Source organism: Sciurus vulgaris (assembly GCF_902686455.1).
Source record: "Sciurus vulgaris genome assembly, chromosome: 1".
In the NCBI taxonomy this organism is placed as follows: domain Eukaryota; kingdom Metazoa; phylum Chordata; class Mammalia; order Rodentia; family Sciuridae; genus Sciurus; species Sciurus vulgaris.
Window position 1 is genome coordinate 8,195,106 of NC_136461.1, and position 16,545 is coordinate 8,211,650.

Here is a 16,545-nt window from a genome sequence, read left to right on the forward strand (position 1 = left end):
TGTGTTACTTCCCCACTGACAGCATCACCTGTAACAAGAGGCTCATTCTTTTCCTGTGTGAACAGAAAGGTCGAAGGTACGAGGCCGTGAAGTGGATGATGGTGTTCGCCATTGGAGTCTGCACTGGGCTGGTGAGCAGCAGGGTATGGGGAGGTGGCAGGCCAGGGTGGGAGGGTCAGAGGGAAAGGCCTGGCCTGGCTAATGACTTCTGTCTTTTGTCACTAGAGCCTTCATAACATTGTAACAGTTGTCACTATAACCAAGGCTGCTTTCTTCTTTTTCAAAATAATAATGCTGCCCAGGTTTTCCTGCTTCTCTTGCTATTGCATTGTGAATCGAAAGTGAAACTTACATCTAGGGTGCTTTAAGTGCTCAAAGGTTTGGCCAAAACTTCCCTTTTATGAGACGATTACAGATCAGAGTCCCTAATTACTTGATAGGCTGGACAGCATAGCTGCGTTTGGTAGTCAGCAAACTGGCAGGTGGAGGGCACTGTGGGCACTGAGGTCATGCGCCCAGGCTTCTCCCTGCACGTGGCTGATTTTGCCTGGAGGGTAGAGCTGGCGGTTGTGGGTGGAGGGGTATGCCTGAATGAACAGGGTTCCTGGCTCTACGTGTTCACAGGCAGAGACGGGGGGAGCCTGCCAGAGACTATAGACCAGCCAAAGGTCTGGGACCGGAACTGCTGACTTAATGTTGGTAAACCTGGAAAGGAGAAGCTGGGAAAGTCTGCAGCCAGCCAAGAAGACTCACGTCAAATCTGGATTTTTCATTAGTGCAGTGTTAGCAAGGGGTGCGCCTGTGCCTGAGCAGCAGCCCCTTTATCTCCGTTCTCCAGAATTGGCCACAAGTCTCGTGCCAACTCCACGATAGACCGGGGAATCGTGAGCCTGTGTGAATGTAGCTCAGCTCCAAGGACTACCACAGCTCCTGTTTTCATGACTCTCATCAGATTTTTACCATAGTAAATTCACAGGGAACATCTGGGTGTGACTAAAGGTGTTCAGGGGCCTCTGCGGCATCCTGCAGGACACCGTCATGGGGGAGACTTGGGTTGATTTGTATTACTTAGGTCTGAGTATCTATTTTGCTGTATACATTTCTGGGTGCAGATTTCCCTGTAATAAGCTTAGTCATTAGCCACTTAGTTACTTGTCTTTCTGCTCCTTGTGTACCTGCTCCTTTGAACTGCCAATTGTCACTCCTATCAACTTTTCCTCACACTCTTGGATGCTGGGAAGGCAGACCTCCCTTATAAAGTAGTAGCCAGCAGCTGTAGCTACGGCCCTCCTCCTTTGATCTGTCCCCGCTTCCTACTCCAGTATTCATAAACTCCCAGGCATTGACTTGAGGGAAGGCCAGAGTTAGAGTGCGGAGCCTTTGATCCTGTCTCCACATGATCAAGGCTTTCCGATTCTCCTTGAAGCACTCAGGCCGGTGGAAGAGTGGAGCTGAGGTTATTTCTTCTGCTCGGGTGACCATGGGCTGTAGGATAGTTCTGAGTCAAAAGAATGGCTTAGGAAAGAAAATGCAGGTAACAAACTTGCAGAAACTCCATATGCCCAAGTGATTGTTGTCCTTTAAAGTAGCATCCTCAGCCGCCTGCTTATCCAACCAGGCATCACTGGAGACGTTTTGGCCATTCCGCTTTCCTTTGGAAAGAGCTGAGTAGACCCTGTACAACTCCATGTTGTCACTCATCAGCCTCGGGGTGGTCTTCCCGGGTCTCCCATCTTTTTCTGCACCCTTTCCCTGCTTTGTGTCGCTTTGCTTCTCTCCACTTAGCTGGACCCCTTCTCTAGTCTCTGTTGGGGCAGCGGGGCCAGGCCGGGGCAGAGATGTCCTCAGAGCCAGTGTGACTAACCAGGTTCATTCGCACCGTGCTGGTGTGTAACTTGACCAGCCACCACCCGTGCGGTGAGGGAAGGCACTCCCCAGGAAGAGTCTGACGGGCTCTCTGCTCTCTTCAGGTGGGTCTCCTTGTGGACTTTTTTGTCCGACTCTTCACCCAGCTCAAGTTTGGAGTGGTTCAGTCGTGTATCCTTTACATGCTTCCTGATGCTTCCAGACTTCCGTGGGCCCCCAGCTTCCTCCTTCCGAGAAACAGGCTGTAAACTCCATATTCGAAGGGTTCCTTACTGGCCATTCAGAGCTAAGGTTGTAATTATCATTGAGGGACACAAAGGGCAAGACTTCAGTAGATACACTCTCGTTTGTGGTTGGTTAGACACAAACATCACGAATATGACTGTTCTGCTCAGTATTCCCATCAAAAGTCCAACAGAATTTATCACGGAACTCAAAAATTGTCTCTCTGGAAGTTGTATAGAAGAGTAAAGGGCCAAAAATAATTGATGGTTTTGAACAGCAGATTGGTGGGCTTGCCCTACTAGATGTCAAGATTTAGAAAATTTAAGATGTAGTAATTGAAACAGTGTCATACTATTGCAGTAATACCCAGTTGAACCAATGGGAAAAATAGAGAAGCAGAAACTGGCCTGGCCCATACATCAAGAAATCCGATGAATGATGGTGAATTTAGCAATCAGGAAGAGAGGAATGGATTATTTAATAAAAGATACTGGGCTATTAGCTGTCCCTGTAAAAAAGTATAAAATTAGATTCCCACTCATGCCATAAATAGTGCTAAATTCCAGATGGATTAAAGATGTAAATAAGCAAAACAAAACTTTAAGATGATGTCAAGAAGGGAATAATTTCTTAAAGCTCTATAAGGCACAGCCTGTTAAGAGAAAAGACCAGTAAACTTGACCCTATTAAAGTAAAAATTTCCTTTATAAAAACAGACAAACCAGAAAATAACAATGAAACAATGTAAAGTAATAAAGCCCACAGCCTGGAAGACATTTTCTATGCATTGAAGAGGCAAATGTCTCCAGAATATAGAAAGAATGCACACCTACAGCTTAATTAAAAAAACCCAAGGGCCCAATGGAAAAATGGGCAAAGAATGTAACAGGCGGTTCTCAGAGGAGGAGACCTGAAAGGCTGCTAAACCCTTGAAAAAATAGGAAGTCGCCCATTCCCCTGCTCAGACACGCCCCTGGACGTGTCCAGGGTATTCATTGCTCCTGTGGGATAGTGGGAAGGGGGGTGTCAGGCTCGAGCTTGGGAAAGCGTGGTGTGTTCACGGGTGTCGTCTCATGCGGAAGTTTAATGTAATGACCCAAGCAGTGCTGCTGAACGTCACACCTGGAGGACAGGAAGGTGCGTGCTAGGCCACTGGCGTGACAGAGAGCGTGCTCCTTGACCCGATGCCTGCAGCGGTGGAGGAGTGCAGCCAGAAGGGGTGCCTCGCCCTGTCCCTCCTGGAGCTCTTGGGTTTTAACCTGACCTTTGTCTTCTTGGCGAGCCTTCTCGTCCTAATTGAGGTGAGGTGGGTTGGGAATGGCCTGTGTGCTCACAGGGTTTTGAGTCCTGCCCTTGTGTTCTCCGTCTCTGTTTCCAGAATGTCAGGAAACCACTCTGGGGAGCTTATAGGTTCCCGCAGAAGGGCCCTCTTGATCACTTAGAGGTGTTTTTGGAAGTTAGGGTTTAAGTCTCTGTATGAGATTAAAGAGGAAAAATCTAGATTAGAATGACAGCTGCAACCTTGGCAGCACATTAGCATCACTGGGAGAACTTTTAAAAAAATATTCATAGATCAGAATCTCTGGAAGCGATAACAGTGACCAATTTGTTGAAAGACTCCCAAGCGATATAGACTCATGGGACTATAAGGAGCTTGTCAGGAATGCAAATGTTCATCTGGGCGCCTGTGACCTCAGAGACTGGGAAGGCCAAGGCCAAAGGATCTCAAGTTCAAAGCCGACTTAAGTTCAGCAACTTAGCAAGGCTCTGAGCAACTTAGCAAGACCCTGTTTCAAAATAAAAAGAAAAAAAAAGAAATGGGGGGTGGGAATGTGGCTCAGTGGTTAAGAGCCCCTGGGTTTAATCCCTGGTATCCCTCCAAAAAAAAGGGCAGATGCTCCTGTTTTCCCTGGGTCCTCCTGAGTCAGGAGTCTGGTGAGGCCCAGCACCTATAGTTGAGCAAGCCATCAGGTCACACTGATGCTGCTGCTAAACTGGAGAAGCAATGGATTTTGAATTTACGGGTGTTCCTCTTGTCCCCCACCAGCCTGTGGCAGCAGGTTCTGGGATACCCGAGATCAAATGTTACCTGAATGGCGTGAAGGTGCCAGGAATCGTCCGGCTCCGGACCCTGCTCTGTAAAGTCTTCGGAGTGCTTTTCAGTGTGGCTGGAGGTGAGGAGGGTCTTTCTACTTCCCCTTAAGCAGTAATTGGCAAAGATGACCACACACGTTGTCTGTGAATTCATTTGATTTGGACTGAAGGGCCTGCCCTTCATCAGATGTCTCTGCTTTCTGTGGATGGTTAAGTGTGGACACTGTTAGTATGTGACCATTCAGAGCTATCTGTAGACACACCATTCTGTTTTGAACTAGGTCGACCATCTAGTTGTATGTGGAGTTGCTTTTGTACGAATTAGCAAGCTTTTTGTGTAAAACATACAGATCGGCTTTGTGAGCTATGAGGCAAAATTGAGGATATAGTGTAAATACTTGCGTAACTGATGAGAATGTCCCCATTTAAGAATATAAAAGCCATTCTTGGCTCTTGAATTGTACCAAGAGGCAGGGAGCGGGTCTGCACCCACAAGCTGTGGTTTGCTGAACCCAGATTTAAGAATGTAAAGAGTATGACTTTAAATGGAGCTGGTCTGATGGGAGTTTGGCTGTCTTTCTCTTAGAAAGCCATGCTTGGGCCAGGGGAGTAGCTCTGGTAGATGCTGGCCTACTTTGTGCAAGGCCCTGGGTGTGATCACCGTGGTGAATGCTCATTTCTATTTTTCAGTCGTGGAGGGAAAGGTCTATGTAGCAAAGGTCTCCTGTGCTGACTGGTGATCATCTTTGTCTCTGTTCCCAGGGCTCTTTGTGGGGAAGGAAGGCCCTATGATCCACAGCGGGGCCGTGGTGGGAGCTGGCCTCCCTCAGGTAAGGGTTGGTGGGCCTCCTGGCTGGGCTCAGGGCCAAGCCTCTGGTTGGATTTGGGAAAAGCCATTGGAATCACCCTAATGTGACTTGGAACCTGATGCCACTTGGGGTTAGGAAAACAGTATGTCCTGTCCCCAGCAGAGCATATAACTTAGACTAGAAAGTTTCGATGATGCTCTGCTGACTCCTAGGAGCAGAAACAGGATGTGGAGGGAAAAGATATGCGAGACAGATGCAAGTCACCCGGCCCCTCCATAGCCACTGCCAGGCGCCTCCACATCAGGCGGCATGGCGGCTCGTCTCTGCCCCCACAGGCCTTGTGAGGGGCTGAGAGTGTCAGTTGAGATGGCCTCAGGCGCGGCTCTGCAGAGTCCACTTCGTGCAGGCAGGGCTGGCCGCCGGCAAAGCCAGCATGTGCTGGATCCCCGCGCACCAGCCCCTGGCTTCATCCAGCCACCGTGTGTTTGCTTGTTATTCCCGTTCTCAGAGGAAACCAGGCTAGTAAGGTCGAGGGACCAGCTCAGGACTCCAGACTTCCCATTCTCGAGAGCCCTTTCCACATCCTGGGCTGCGGTGTGACAAGTCTCAACTCCTGCGAGTTGTGCCCGTAGGCCTCGCCTCCCCTGCTCTGTGAGCAGGGCGGTGCTGGGATGGTGAGTTTTTGAGGCAACGTGGGAAGACTCTTCCCTCAGGCTCACTCACCTTTTCATCTTTCTCGCCACTGCCTCCAGTACCAGGCCCCCCAGGAATGCGCTGAGCATCACATGGAAGGAGGCGAGGCGAGGCCTGGGTGAGGATGTGTGGAGCGATGGAGGAGCGGCTTCCCCTTCTGGCCTCCGAGCAGGGCTGCCTTCCTCCCAGTCTTGTTGCTCAGGGGCACCCCTTCTCTTTCTGATTTGTTGACTGCACAACGTGCTTTCTGAAGGGCCTAGGAACTTTGAGGCAGGAAAGCAAAGCTCCTCCCAAGGGAGGTGACTTCCTTCTTTCCAGGTTGCTGTTCTGGAAGCTTCTTTTTGTAACACACCTGCCCAAGTGTGCTCTGGCCAGGGGCTGCCTGGATTCCTGCAGCGTCGGCGCTCGTGGGTCCCTCTCTGACTTCGTCCTCTCTTGTTTTAGTTTCAGAGCATCTCTTTGCGGAAGATCCAGTTTAACTTCCCCTATTTCCGAAGTGACAGGTATGGAGGTGTCAGGAATTCATTTGTTTGTTTTGTTTGCTGTGCTGGGTCTGAGTCCTGGGCATTCTGCATGCTAGGCAAGCTACACCTCCAGCCCCAGGAATTCGTTTTCATGAAAAACCAGATTGTTCAGGGCCAAGGGGTCAACGCGTGCTTGGCACATGGGAGTTCATGTTGATGGCCTGCCCGTCAGACCCAGTCCTTGCTCTGGCCTGGCTCCATGGCCTGTGCTGGGCAGCTGCACGTGAAACCCGACTGTTGGGAAGACTAGGGTGCTTTGCATTTTTTTCTGAAAATAAGAAACAGAGGACTGAGTTGGCATCGTGGGTTTGACTTGCCATGGCACCAGGCCTGGAGGCCTCTCAGGCAGTGAAGATGTGCAAGATTGAAAACCCAACCAAGGAAGGGCACAGGCGGGCATGTTTTCAAGAAGTTATGTCTTCCCAGATGCCTTATCTGCCCAGGCATGATGGCACGTGCCTGTAGTCCCCGCTTCGCAGGAGGCTGAGGCAAGAGGATTGCTTGAGCCCAGGATTTTAAGGCCAGCCTGGCAACACAGGAAGAGCCTGTCTGTCTGGGTTGGAGGCTGTCCTTCTTGGGAGAGCCTCTCACCTGTGGACTCGTGTTACCGGCCTGCACACCTCAGAGGCCTGGGACCCAGCAGTCCACTCCGCACAGCCTTTTCATCTCTGTTACCGCCAGTCACTGCGCGCCTGCTCCACTAACGTGGCCGTGAGGCACTTGTCGTGCTCCCCAATGCCGTGGTTTTCTGGAAAGCTCTAGTGGGAACGTCGCTCAGTGCCAGCTGCTGGGAATTTCTGCCCTCTGAGCTGGGGTGGTGACTCCCGAGTCTGCCGGGGCTCCTGTTCCCAGGTGGAGGCCCCGCACGGAGGGAGCTTGACACAGGCAGTGCTCATCTCACTGGCAGACCGCAGCTGCTGCCCCACCGGCAGCCAGAGACCGGCCTTCCCTGGTCCTGACTGGTCACGGCTGAGGAAGGCGGAATGAGGGAAATGAGGAAGTGTTCTTAGATAAGGCAGGGAAGCGGCCTCTGGGCCCTGCCTTCTCGGATAAACCTTCTCTCTCTCTCTTCTCTCCTCAGAGACAAGCGAGACTTTGTGTCAGCCGGGGCGGCTGCTGGAGTTGCTGCAGCTTTCGGGGCCCCAATAGGGGGCACCTTGTTCAGTCTGGAGGAGGGTTCGTCCTTCTGGAACCAGGGACTCACATGGAAAGTGGTGAGCAGGCTGTCACTGAAGCCACCCAGGCCTGAGCACACCCCAGATCACACTGGACCTCTTAATATAGTCATTTGGATGGGGCTAGAGTGTCACTCGCTCTAAGCTTCCTCTGCTGCAGCAGCCAGAATATACTTTCCCCACCTGTGCTTCCCACCCCAGTGAGCCCACATCACATGCTGCTGCCCTCTCGTCACGAACCTCTGACCCGGCAGGTGTAGAGGCTGACACTGAAGGTGGGCGGTCTGGGGGCGGCCCTTGAGCCCATCTCCTGCTCCAGGTGGCATGTTTGTCCCCCATGCCCACCTTCCCTGTTGGCTCAGAATCCAGTCCTAGGAGGCTCTAAACAAATGGGCTCCCATGATAGACTGGTCAAGTGACAAGTTCTTAGTTAGTAATGATTTTAATTATTCCCCCTTGAGTTGGACAGTGGTTTCCAGACCCCTGAATCCCAGCCCCGGTTTTGCAGGTCTCTGGTAGGCCTTGGGTTTTAGGAGGAACTGTCCCGGAGAAAGCAGGACCTGGTGCCATTGAGTGTTCTTGGTTTTTGTCCCCGTCCCCTAGCTCTTTTGCTCCATGTCCGCCACCTTCACCCTCAACTTCTTCCGTTCTGGGATTCAGTTTGGAAGCTGGGGTTCCTTCCAGCTCCCGGGATTGCTGAACTTTGGCGAGTTTAAGGTATGTCTTGTCCTTACTCCCAGGATTTCCTACTTGACCCATGAAGCTTGCTCTTAAGCAAAGGACCAGAGAGAAGTAGGCCTTCTAGCGGCCCCCTCGGCCCTTGAGTCTCCGCACATGCCTGTGCTCGCAGAGGGCAGGATTCCGGCTCGGCTCTGCTCTTCCAGAAGGGAAGGCAGCCCCGGCTCTGTTTCTGTCTTCTCCTCTTCTCTCCTTCCTGTGCTCATGGCTGCTCTGGTTTTTCTCTCTCCCTCCCTCCCCCCTTCTCTCAGTGCTCTGACTCTGATAAAAAATGTCATCTCTGGACAGCTATGGATTTGGGTTTCTTCGTCGTGATGGGGGTCATTGGGGGCCTCCTGGGAGCCACGTTCAACTGTCTGAACAAGAGGCTTGCAAAGTACCGTATGCGCAACGTGCACCCGAAACCTAAGCTTGTCAGGTATCTGCAGTTGCCTCCCCTGTCGTGGCTCCCTGAGTTCCTGTGGGCCGGGCCACCCGTCCTGAGGGAGACGTCACATGCCCACACCCTGCTTCCCACACCAGCTTTGGTTTCTCATTTAAGACTGAGAATGTAAACAAGGTCGTAAATCTGCCCTCTCATCAGATGGGGCTGAGTCGGCTTAGTGGATGTCCAGGGCACTGACTGATGCCCACCCTCTACTGACGCATCACTAGCACACAGGATAGGACTCAGGAGGCTCAGTGTGGCCCTGCTAGGGGGCTGGTTGTTGTAAGATGCTCTTGCCCCAGGACTCAGTGTGGGAAACTGTTGAGTTCCTCAAAGCGACGGGATGTGGCCAACAGCCCACTGCATCGAACACCCATTTTTTTATGTTCAAATTGCTGGCATATCTGTAGCATGTTTGTACGCATGTATGTGCCGGCGTGCACTTGTGGATGGACTGGGGGCTGCTGTGCATTTCCTCTGGGGACGGGGGCAGTGGGCAGCGTGTGGTGGGCTCTGCAGGCCAGGTTCTTTATTGTATTGTGGCAGCTGTGCTCTGCCTCCTAGGGTCTTGGAGAGCCTCTTGGTGTCCCTGGTGACCACCGTGGTGGTGTCCGTGGCCTCGATGGTGTTAGGAGAGTGCCGACAGATGTCCTCTTCGAGTCAAGTGGGTAATGGCTCCTTCCAGCTCCAGGTAACCTGTGCTCCTGCTGCCTTTGTCCTGTGTCTACAAAGAAGGATCCAGAAACATGCCTGTTTAGCGCTCACGTGTGTACAGGCTTGTCACTCCACACCTGCAGCAGATTGCTAGGAGACATGGGAAAGTCTTTTTACCTGAGAGAGGACGTGGGCCAGATGCCTCTGCCCTCGCCTTCACCAGCGACCCAGAGGAGGCTCCTCTCTAGGAAACAAGCGTAAGAAGCTGGCCGGGCAGCCTCCCGAGCCCCAGGGCACGCCACTTCCTCTCAGGGACCCCAGGTCCAGGGCCTCCTCGCCCACTGCCTCACCTTCGTGGAATGGGTCCTTCTGGCATAGGGATGAGGGATGTCTGCGTCAGAGTGAACCACGATCCTAGCTCTTCAGACACCCGGTCCTGTTGGCTCGAGTGCACATACTGGCATGCACCCTGTTGGTCTTTCTTTCCCCTCTTTAGGGGTGGTTGGCATTTTCCAGAGCCCTTCCCTGAGGACTTGGGTGGGAGTTTGCTCTTCCCTCTACTTTTAGTCCACTCCAGTGGGGTGTGGCCTCTGTGCTGGACACAGTGAGCCTGCTCCTCACTGTGCCCTCTTGTTGCTCCTAAGCAGCCACTTGAATCTCTCAGAGCCTCTCGGGGTCCCTTGTCTCAAATGGGGGTGCCTGGGAGGGTCCCCAGGAACAGTCCAGAAAGGCCTAGACTGTATTAGTTGCAGGGTCAGCAAACTAAGGCCCATGCACCACGTCTGGCCCTTGGAACTGCTTGTCTGTGCAACCCCAGGATAAGAGTTGGAAAAGGAGAAGGTGCCACAGAGACCACATGTGACTGGCAGTCCACAGTGCTTGCCCTCTGGCTCCTACGGTGAAGCTGGCTGGCCCCTGTCACTCATTAATCCCAGGGCTACCTCCTTACCAGACAGTGGTTTTCACGGTGTGGTTATATAACATTGATATATGATTCAGAAACAAGAAAGCATTTAGTGGTCAAATGGGTTAACCAGAACTAAATAAGTTTCTTTAAGCTGTTGTCTCATCATCCTATATATAGGAAACCTATAAAATCTTAAATTGAGCAATTTTATAGGTATCTTATTAACATCTATGGATTTTTGGAGGTGTCCTATATATAAGATGATGGGACATAATGGGTTAATACAGGGCTTCTTAGGGCCTGTGGCATTCTAATAAGTATTGTGAAAGTTTAGCACATTACTGTGTGCCAGATATTCCATGCCATTTTACAAGCCTGATCACATCCTTACCACCACCACGCTAATAATATTATTCCCTTTTGCAGATGGGAGAACTGTGAGGTTTTGACCAAGATCCCTCAGCTAGTAATACATAGCATGAGAGTAGGTGGTATTCCTGTGCAATAAATGAGGAAGGCGAACTTTCACAAGGTGAAATAGCTTCCCTGGAGCAGCAGTTAGAGGCAACTGTCTGATTTGGAGCCTGCCCTGCTTAGCAGACACGTTGGTTTCTAAGAAGTGCTGTGGTGCCTCTCAGTGCAGTTGATCGCAGAACTTTCTCCAGAGAGCCTTCAGGACCAGTGTTCCTCCAGACTCGACCTGCAAAGCACTGCGTGTGTCAGTTACTAAGCTGTCACCTTGGCTTGTCCACTGCATGCTCCACACACACTTCCCCTATGCTAAGCTCTGCCAGTAGGAGGAGCTGTTGGCACCTGGTGGGATTGTACAGCCCATCCCTGTGTTATGTGAACTTCCACACGGAGCATCTTTGTAGCGTCCTGGACGGAACTGAATGCGGGAGAACACACACCCTTTATTAACCCTGTAGTGACCCCCTGTCTGGGTGGACAGCAACAGGTGCCAGGCACTTCCCCTGTAGTGGTAGTTAGAACACCAGAGACGTCATGCTCCACAGACCCTCCCCTCTAGTAAGTCAGGTGGCACCAGAATCTCTTCCTCCCGCACAAATGAAGGCGAGACGAGAGAGCTGGGATGTGGAGAAGTGACCTGGTTTCCCATCTGGGTTCTGTTATCCAGCTGGGGTCAGGTGGAGAGGCAGCCGGAGCACGATTTCTGCCTTCAGCCTCAGGTCAGGCTGGGTTCCTTTTGCAGAAAATCCAGAGCAAAGGCTTTTTCCACTCGGGATCAGAGTTGGGCTCTAGGTCAGGGCTCTTGGGCCTGGCTTCTAGCACTGTCACCTACAAAAGCAGCACCAGAGAGGAAGCAGAGCCGAGTCCACGGTGAGCCACGGTGCTGGTGGGGAGCGCAGTCGAACAAAGGCCCCCATCGTGGTTCTTTGAGAGCCCGGAGGATTCAGCATGGCAGTCATTGGATCTGGGGTGTCAGTCAGGTTTTGCAGGCAGAGCTTTCACCAGACTCAAACTCGCTGGCGCCACTGCACTCGAAGGCTCAGGAGGGCCCTGCGGGTGCCCTCGTGTTGACTCTTGGGTTCCTGCTTCTTAGGTCACATCAGAAGATGTGAATTCAAGTATCAAGACATTTTTTTGTCCCAATGACACCTACAATGACATGGCTACGCTCTTCTTCAATCCCCAAGAGTCTGCCATCCTCCAGCTCTTCCACCAGGATGGTGAGTGTCTGCTGCCCACTCCCAGGATGCCAGGCTTGCTCTGCATTCTGAGAGGGACAGGACGCTTCCTTCGTAATGTCACAGATTGAAGACTTCTGCCTCCAGTGCTGGAAGGCGAATGGGGTGGGGCGGAGGGACCTGGGGGCGCTGGGACTGTCCGCTGGGCCGCGGCAGGTGTCTGCTTGTGGGACTCGGGTTGGTTTTTGCATTGCAGGGACTTTCAGCCCCATCACCCTGGGCCTGTTCTTCGTCCTGTACTTCCTGCTTGCATGTTGGACTTATGGCATTTCTGTTCCAAGTGGCCTTTTCGTGCCTTCTCTGCTGTGCGGAGCTGCCTTTGGACGTTTAGTTGCCAATGTCCTGAAAAGGTATGTGTGCGTGTGCGTGTGTGTGAGGTCCACGTGCAGGAGTGTGCAGGCTGGGGTCTCCCGGCACCCCTCCGTCCCCGACACCGATGGGAGTCTAAGCCTTACTCTCTGTTTCTTTCTTCACCAGCTACATTGGATTGGGCCACATATATTCAGGGACCTTTGCCCTGATCGGCGCTTCGGCTTTCTTGGGTGGGGTCGTCCGGATGACCATCAGTCTTACGGTCATCCTGATCGAGTCCACCAACGAGATCACGTATGGACTTCCCATTATGATCACCCTGATGGTGAGCACTTCCCTTCAGCCCCTTTCAGGCTCAGGGCCAAATGCACCCTGAAGGGCTCATTTTCAGGTCTCTGCTGTGTGTTTCAGGTGGCCAAGTGGACAGGGGACTTTTTCAATAAGGGCATTTATGACATCCACGTGGGCCTACGCGGCGTGCCACTACTGGAATGGGAAACAGAGGTGGAAATGGACAAGTAAGGCTGTGGGCTGATACAGGGGTCAGCAAGCCATTTCTGTAACGGGCCATGTCGCAAATATTTTCAGCTTTATACATCTTCGTCACAGCCCCCAGCTGTTCTGTTATAGCAGGAAAACAGCTGCAGATGCCGTATAAATGAGTAGCAAGACTGGATATGAGCTGTGGGCTGTGGTTTCTCTCCCTGAGCTAAAGGGGCAATCAAGTGTGACTTGACCTCCACCCCCAGTACTGGGGATTGAATCCAGAGGGGCTAGGGATGTTCTACCACTGAGCTATATCCCCAGCCTCTTGTTTCAAATTAGAGACAAGATTTGACTTAGTTGCCCAGGCTGGCCTTGAACTTGTGATCCTCCTGTCTCAGCCTCCAGAATAGTTGGGATCACAGGCGTAAATCATTGCACCTAGCTGAAAGGTAGCTTTTTAATTTTTAAATTTTTTTATAAAATTATTTTTGTATATATTTTTAGTTGTTGATGGACTTGTAGCTTATTCACTTATTTATATGTGATGCTGAGAATCAAACTCAGTACCTCACACATGCTAGGCAAGCACTCCACCACTGAGCCACAACCCCAGCCCACTAAAGGTGTCTTTTTAAATTCCAGCATAGCAGTGATTCAGTAGCAACATGTGGACTGTGCAGTGGAGTGCCAAGCAGGGCATGGCCAGCCCCCAGCAGCCAGCAGGGTTGGTGTTAAGGGACATTGGTGTCGAGGCAAGGGTTGAACAAAGGCCCACTAGTCCAGGGTCAGAGTTCATTCCGTGTATGGGAGCAGCATGTGAAACGGTGGAATGAACTGGGGTCGAGGAACTCCTGGGGATGGTTCAGAAGAGAGGCCTCCAGTGGCCCAGGCAGCGATGGAGAGCCGTGCTGTCCATCACTGCATGCTGCAGGGGCTGCGGGCTCTCCTGAGGCTGGACTGCTCCTGCCTCCCCAGGCTGAGAGCCAGTGACGTCATGGAGCCCAACCTGACCTACGTGTACCCGCACACACGCATCCAGTCTCTGGTCAGCATCCTGCGCACCACCGTCCACCACGCCTTCCCAGTGGTCACAGAGAACCGGGGCAACGAGAAGGAGTTCATGAAGGGCAACCAGCTCATCAGTAACAACATCAAGTTCAAGGTAAGGGGAAAGAGCAAGAGGAAGGGTCCTCGGTGTCCACACTCTGGTGCTGCCGCATCCCCAGCAGGGATGGACCTGGGGGAAGCCCACATGGTCTCCGCCTGCAGCAGAGCAGGTTTGGCAGTACAGGTGCACTTTCTCCGACCATGAGGTGTGCGATCATTCTTTGTTTTGGTTTGGTTTTGGTTTTGGGGTGGGGATTGAACCCAGGGGCACAATACCACTGAGCCACATCCTCAGCCCTTTTTATTTTTAATTTTGAGACAGGGTCTCACTAAGTTACTTAGGGTCTTGCTAAGTTGTTGAGATTAGCCTTGAACTTGCAATCCTCCTGCCTTAGCCTCTCGAGTCACTGCAATATAGGCATGTGCCACCGCACCCAGCCAGATCTTCTTTTCAGTTATCAAGTTTCACTGTTCTTTATTTACTGTGCACAAGTTTTGGCATGGGGTCTAGGGTTGCCAGTCATGGAAAAGGACTCTGACCTATGTAGAGCAGGAAAAGGAATCCCTTGAGTGTCACGACTGGCTGGAGGGCTGAGCCACGTGCTCTGGGAATGGCAGCACAGAGCCTCACGATGCCCTTCAAGGTCCCAGGAGGAACGGGCGTCTCCATGGGTTCCTCCCAACTCAAACTCCAAGGAGAGGGCAGGTCCCGCAGCCTCACATGGTCTGTGTGTCCCCTGCTTGGCTTTGGTGACTTCGGGAGGGTAGCTTATCTGTTAGTCCCTCCAAGACAAGATGTGGGATTGGGGTGGGTCCCCTCTGGAAAACTGAGGTGTTCTTCCTGAATCCAAGGGGGAGGGATGTTGGGCAGCAGAAGCCACGGGGCCAAGGCCTGGGGTGCAGCCCAGTGGTGGAGCACTTGCCGAGCACGCCCGGGCCCTGGCGCCACCCCCAGCACCACGAAGGAAGGACAAACAGGCTCCTCACGGCCGCGGGCTTCACGGCCGCAGGGTCCACGGCCCGGTGCCAGGACTCAGCCCGAGAATCACAGGCCAGGAGTCAGTGAGCCCCTGCGGTCCTGCGACGGGTGTGTTTTCAGGTGTTCCCAGGTCCCTGGGCCCTGCGAATGCTGCTGTGTGGTGGCCTCCCTGTAGGCGCCTGTCACTGTCCCCGCTCCCCGTCCACAGAAGTCCAGCATCCTCACCCGGGCCGGCGAGCAGCGCAGGCGGAGCCAGTCCATGAAGTCCTACCCGTCCAGCGAGCTGCGCAATGTGTGCGATGAGCACGTGGCCCCCGAGGAGCCTGCCGAGAAGGAGGACCTGCTGCAGCAGATGCTGGACCGGAGGTGAGGCCGCCGGGCCGGCTGCTGCAGCTGCTCCAGGTGGGCGGGCGGGAGGCGCGGCCTTGCTGAGGGTGTGCTAGGCAGCGTCTGGTTTTTGTGTAACAGATACACTCCCTACCCCAACCTATACCCTGACCAGTCCCCGAGCGAAGACTGGACCATGGAGGAGCGCTTCCGCCCACTCACCTTCCACGGCCTCATCCTGCGCTCCCAGCTCGTCACCCTGCTGGTCCGAGGCGTCTGCTATTCTGAGAGTCAGTCGGTGAGTCTCTGGTAGGCCCAGGATTCGGCGGCTGGCCGGTCAGACGCGGCCCTGTGCCTGAGGGACAGTGAGGCTGAGCACCCAGCGTCCCCTGTCGCAGCCCGAGCAGTCGAGCCCCCGCAGCTGCCTCCCAGGCACGGGAAGTGCTCCCTCCACTCACCGCCTCTTGCTGCTCTGCCTGTCCAGGCCTCCTGGTCAGCCTGTAGGCTGCTGTGCAGCATGCTGGGATTTCTGCTGAGACTGGCCTTTCTTTTTTTCTGGTACTGAGGACTGAACCCAGGGTGCTCTACCACTGAGCCAAGTCCCCAGCCCTTTTATTTTTTATTTTGAATGAGGGTTTCATTCAGTTGCTAAGGGTCTCACTGAGTTGCTGAGGTGGCCTCAAAATTGTGATCCTCCTGCTTCAGGCTCCTGAGTTGCTGGGATTATAGGTGCATGGGAGAACTTTCTTAAGTGTATCTTCAAAAGAATCACCATTCTTACTGTTCTGCGGGGTTTTATTTCTTTTCTTTCATTTGGTTTTTTGGGATGTATTGTTCCAAGTGGCCCCTGTGCTGCCTGAGACCATTCCATCACACACACTTTCTTTGTGGAAGAGACCAAGAAAGTCGCCCTGAGACTTCGTTTCCAGGGTGACTTTCTTGGGCGGGGTCATGAGGGGACAGACTGAAGCTGTCTTGAGTTCTGACAGGTTTCTGAAGAGCAATTCCTATGGGGCAGAGCAGCAAGGGCCCTGGGTGGAGGGTGAGGCACCAACCTGGCAAGGAAGATGGAAGGGGAGACACAGGCCAGGTCCTATTGGGCCTGCACTGGCCCAGCCGGAGAAAACGCAGGACTCAGAGGTTGCCCAATGGGCAGTAGGTCATTCTGTGGGGACAGCTGTGTGTAAGGTGAAGGTACTGAGAGAGGAGTTGGGGAAGCAGGTCACACCAGGCGAGAGCAGTGACCGAGGCTGTGGCCCCTTTGCAGTGACTAAGAATTGAGGGAAGGCCCAGAGGGAACAGATGGCTTACATGACTGTCTCGTGGCTATCGGAGCAAACGGCCATAAACCCAGTGCCTGGAAGCAGCAGGTTTCTTTCAGAGGTCAAGGTCAGAAATACATAGTCCACGTGTTGTCAGGTCATGCTGTCCCTGAAGGCCCCAGAAGACAGCCACCACCAGCTCCTGGTGCTGCCAGAGTCCTTGGAACGGTAGACACACTGCTCCGGTTTTA

At 52.9% G+C, this 16,545-nt stretch overlaps 1 protein-coding gene across 5 annotated transcripts in view; it reads left to right on the forward strand.

Moving 5' to 3' along the window:
• CLCN6 (chloride voltage-gated channel 6) overlaps positions 1-16,545 on the forward strand; it is a 29,120-nt gene that overhangs the window by 7,756 nt on the left and 4,819 nt on the right. For 3 of the 5 annotated variants that reach the window (XM_079103258.1, XM_079103256.1, XM_079103259.1), the window contains exons 4-20: positions 66-131; positions 1,971-2,037; positions 3,286-3,392; positions 4,139-4,265; positions 4,948-5,015; positions 6,132-6,190; positions 7,293-7,425; positions 7,990-8,103; positions 8,376-8,542; positions 9,116-9,242; positions 11,677-11,803; positions 12,018-12,171; positions 12,299-12,458; positions 12,545-12,651; positions 13,595-13,781; positions 14,914-15,071; positions 15,174-15,330. In XM_079103258.1, coding sequence (XP_078959384.1) covers positions 66-131; positions 1,971-2,037; positions 3,286-3,392; positions 4,139-4,265; positions 4,948-5,015; positions 6,132-6,190; positions 7,293-7,425; positions 7,990-8,103; positions 8,376-8,542; positions 9,116-9,242; positions 11,677-11,803; positions 12,018-12,171; positions 12,299-12,458; positions 12,545-12,651; positions 13,595-13,781; positions 14,914-15,071; positions 15,174-15,330 — 2,085 coding nt within the window. Of the gene's footprint in view, positions 1-22; positions 132-1,970; positions 2,038-3,285; positions 3,393-4,138; positions 4,266-4,947; positions 5,016-6,131; positions 6,191-7,292; positions 7,426-7,989; positions 8,104-8,375; positions 8,543-9,115; positions 9,243-11,676; positions 11,804-12,017; positions 12,172-12,298; positions 12,459-12,544; positions 12,652-13,594; positions 13,782-14,913; positions 15,072-15,173; positions 15,331-16,545 lie in introns of all 5 variants that reach the window. The other 2 variants (XM_079103260.1, XM_079103257.1) reach the window with 2 other exon arrangements.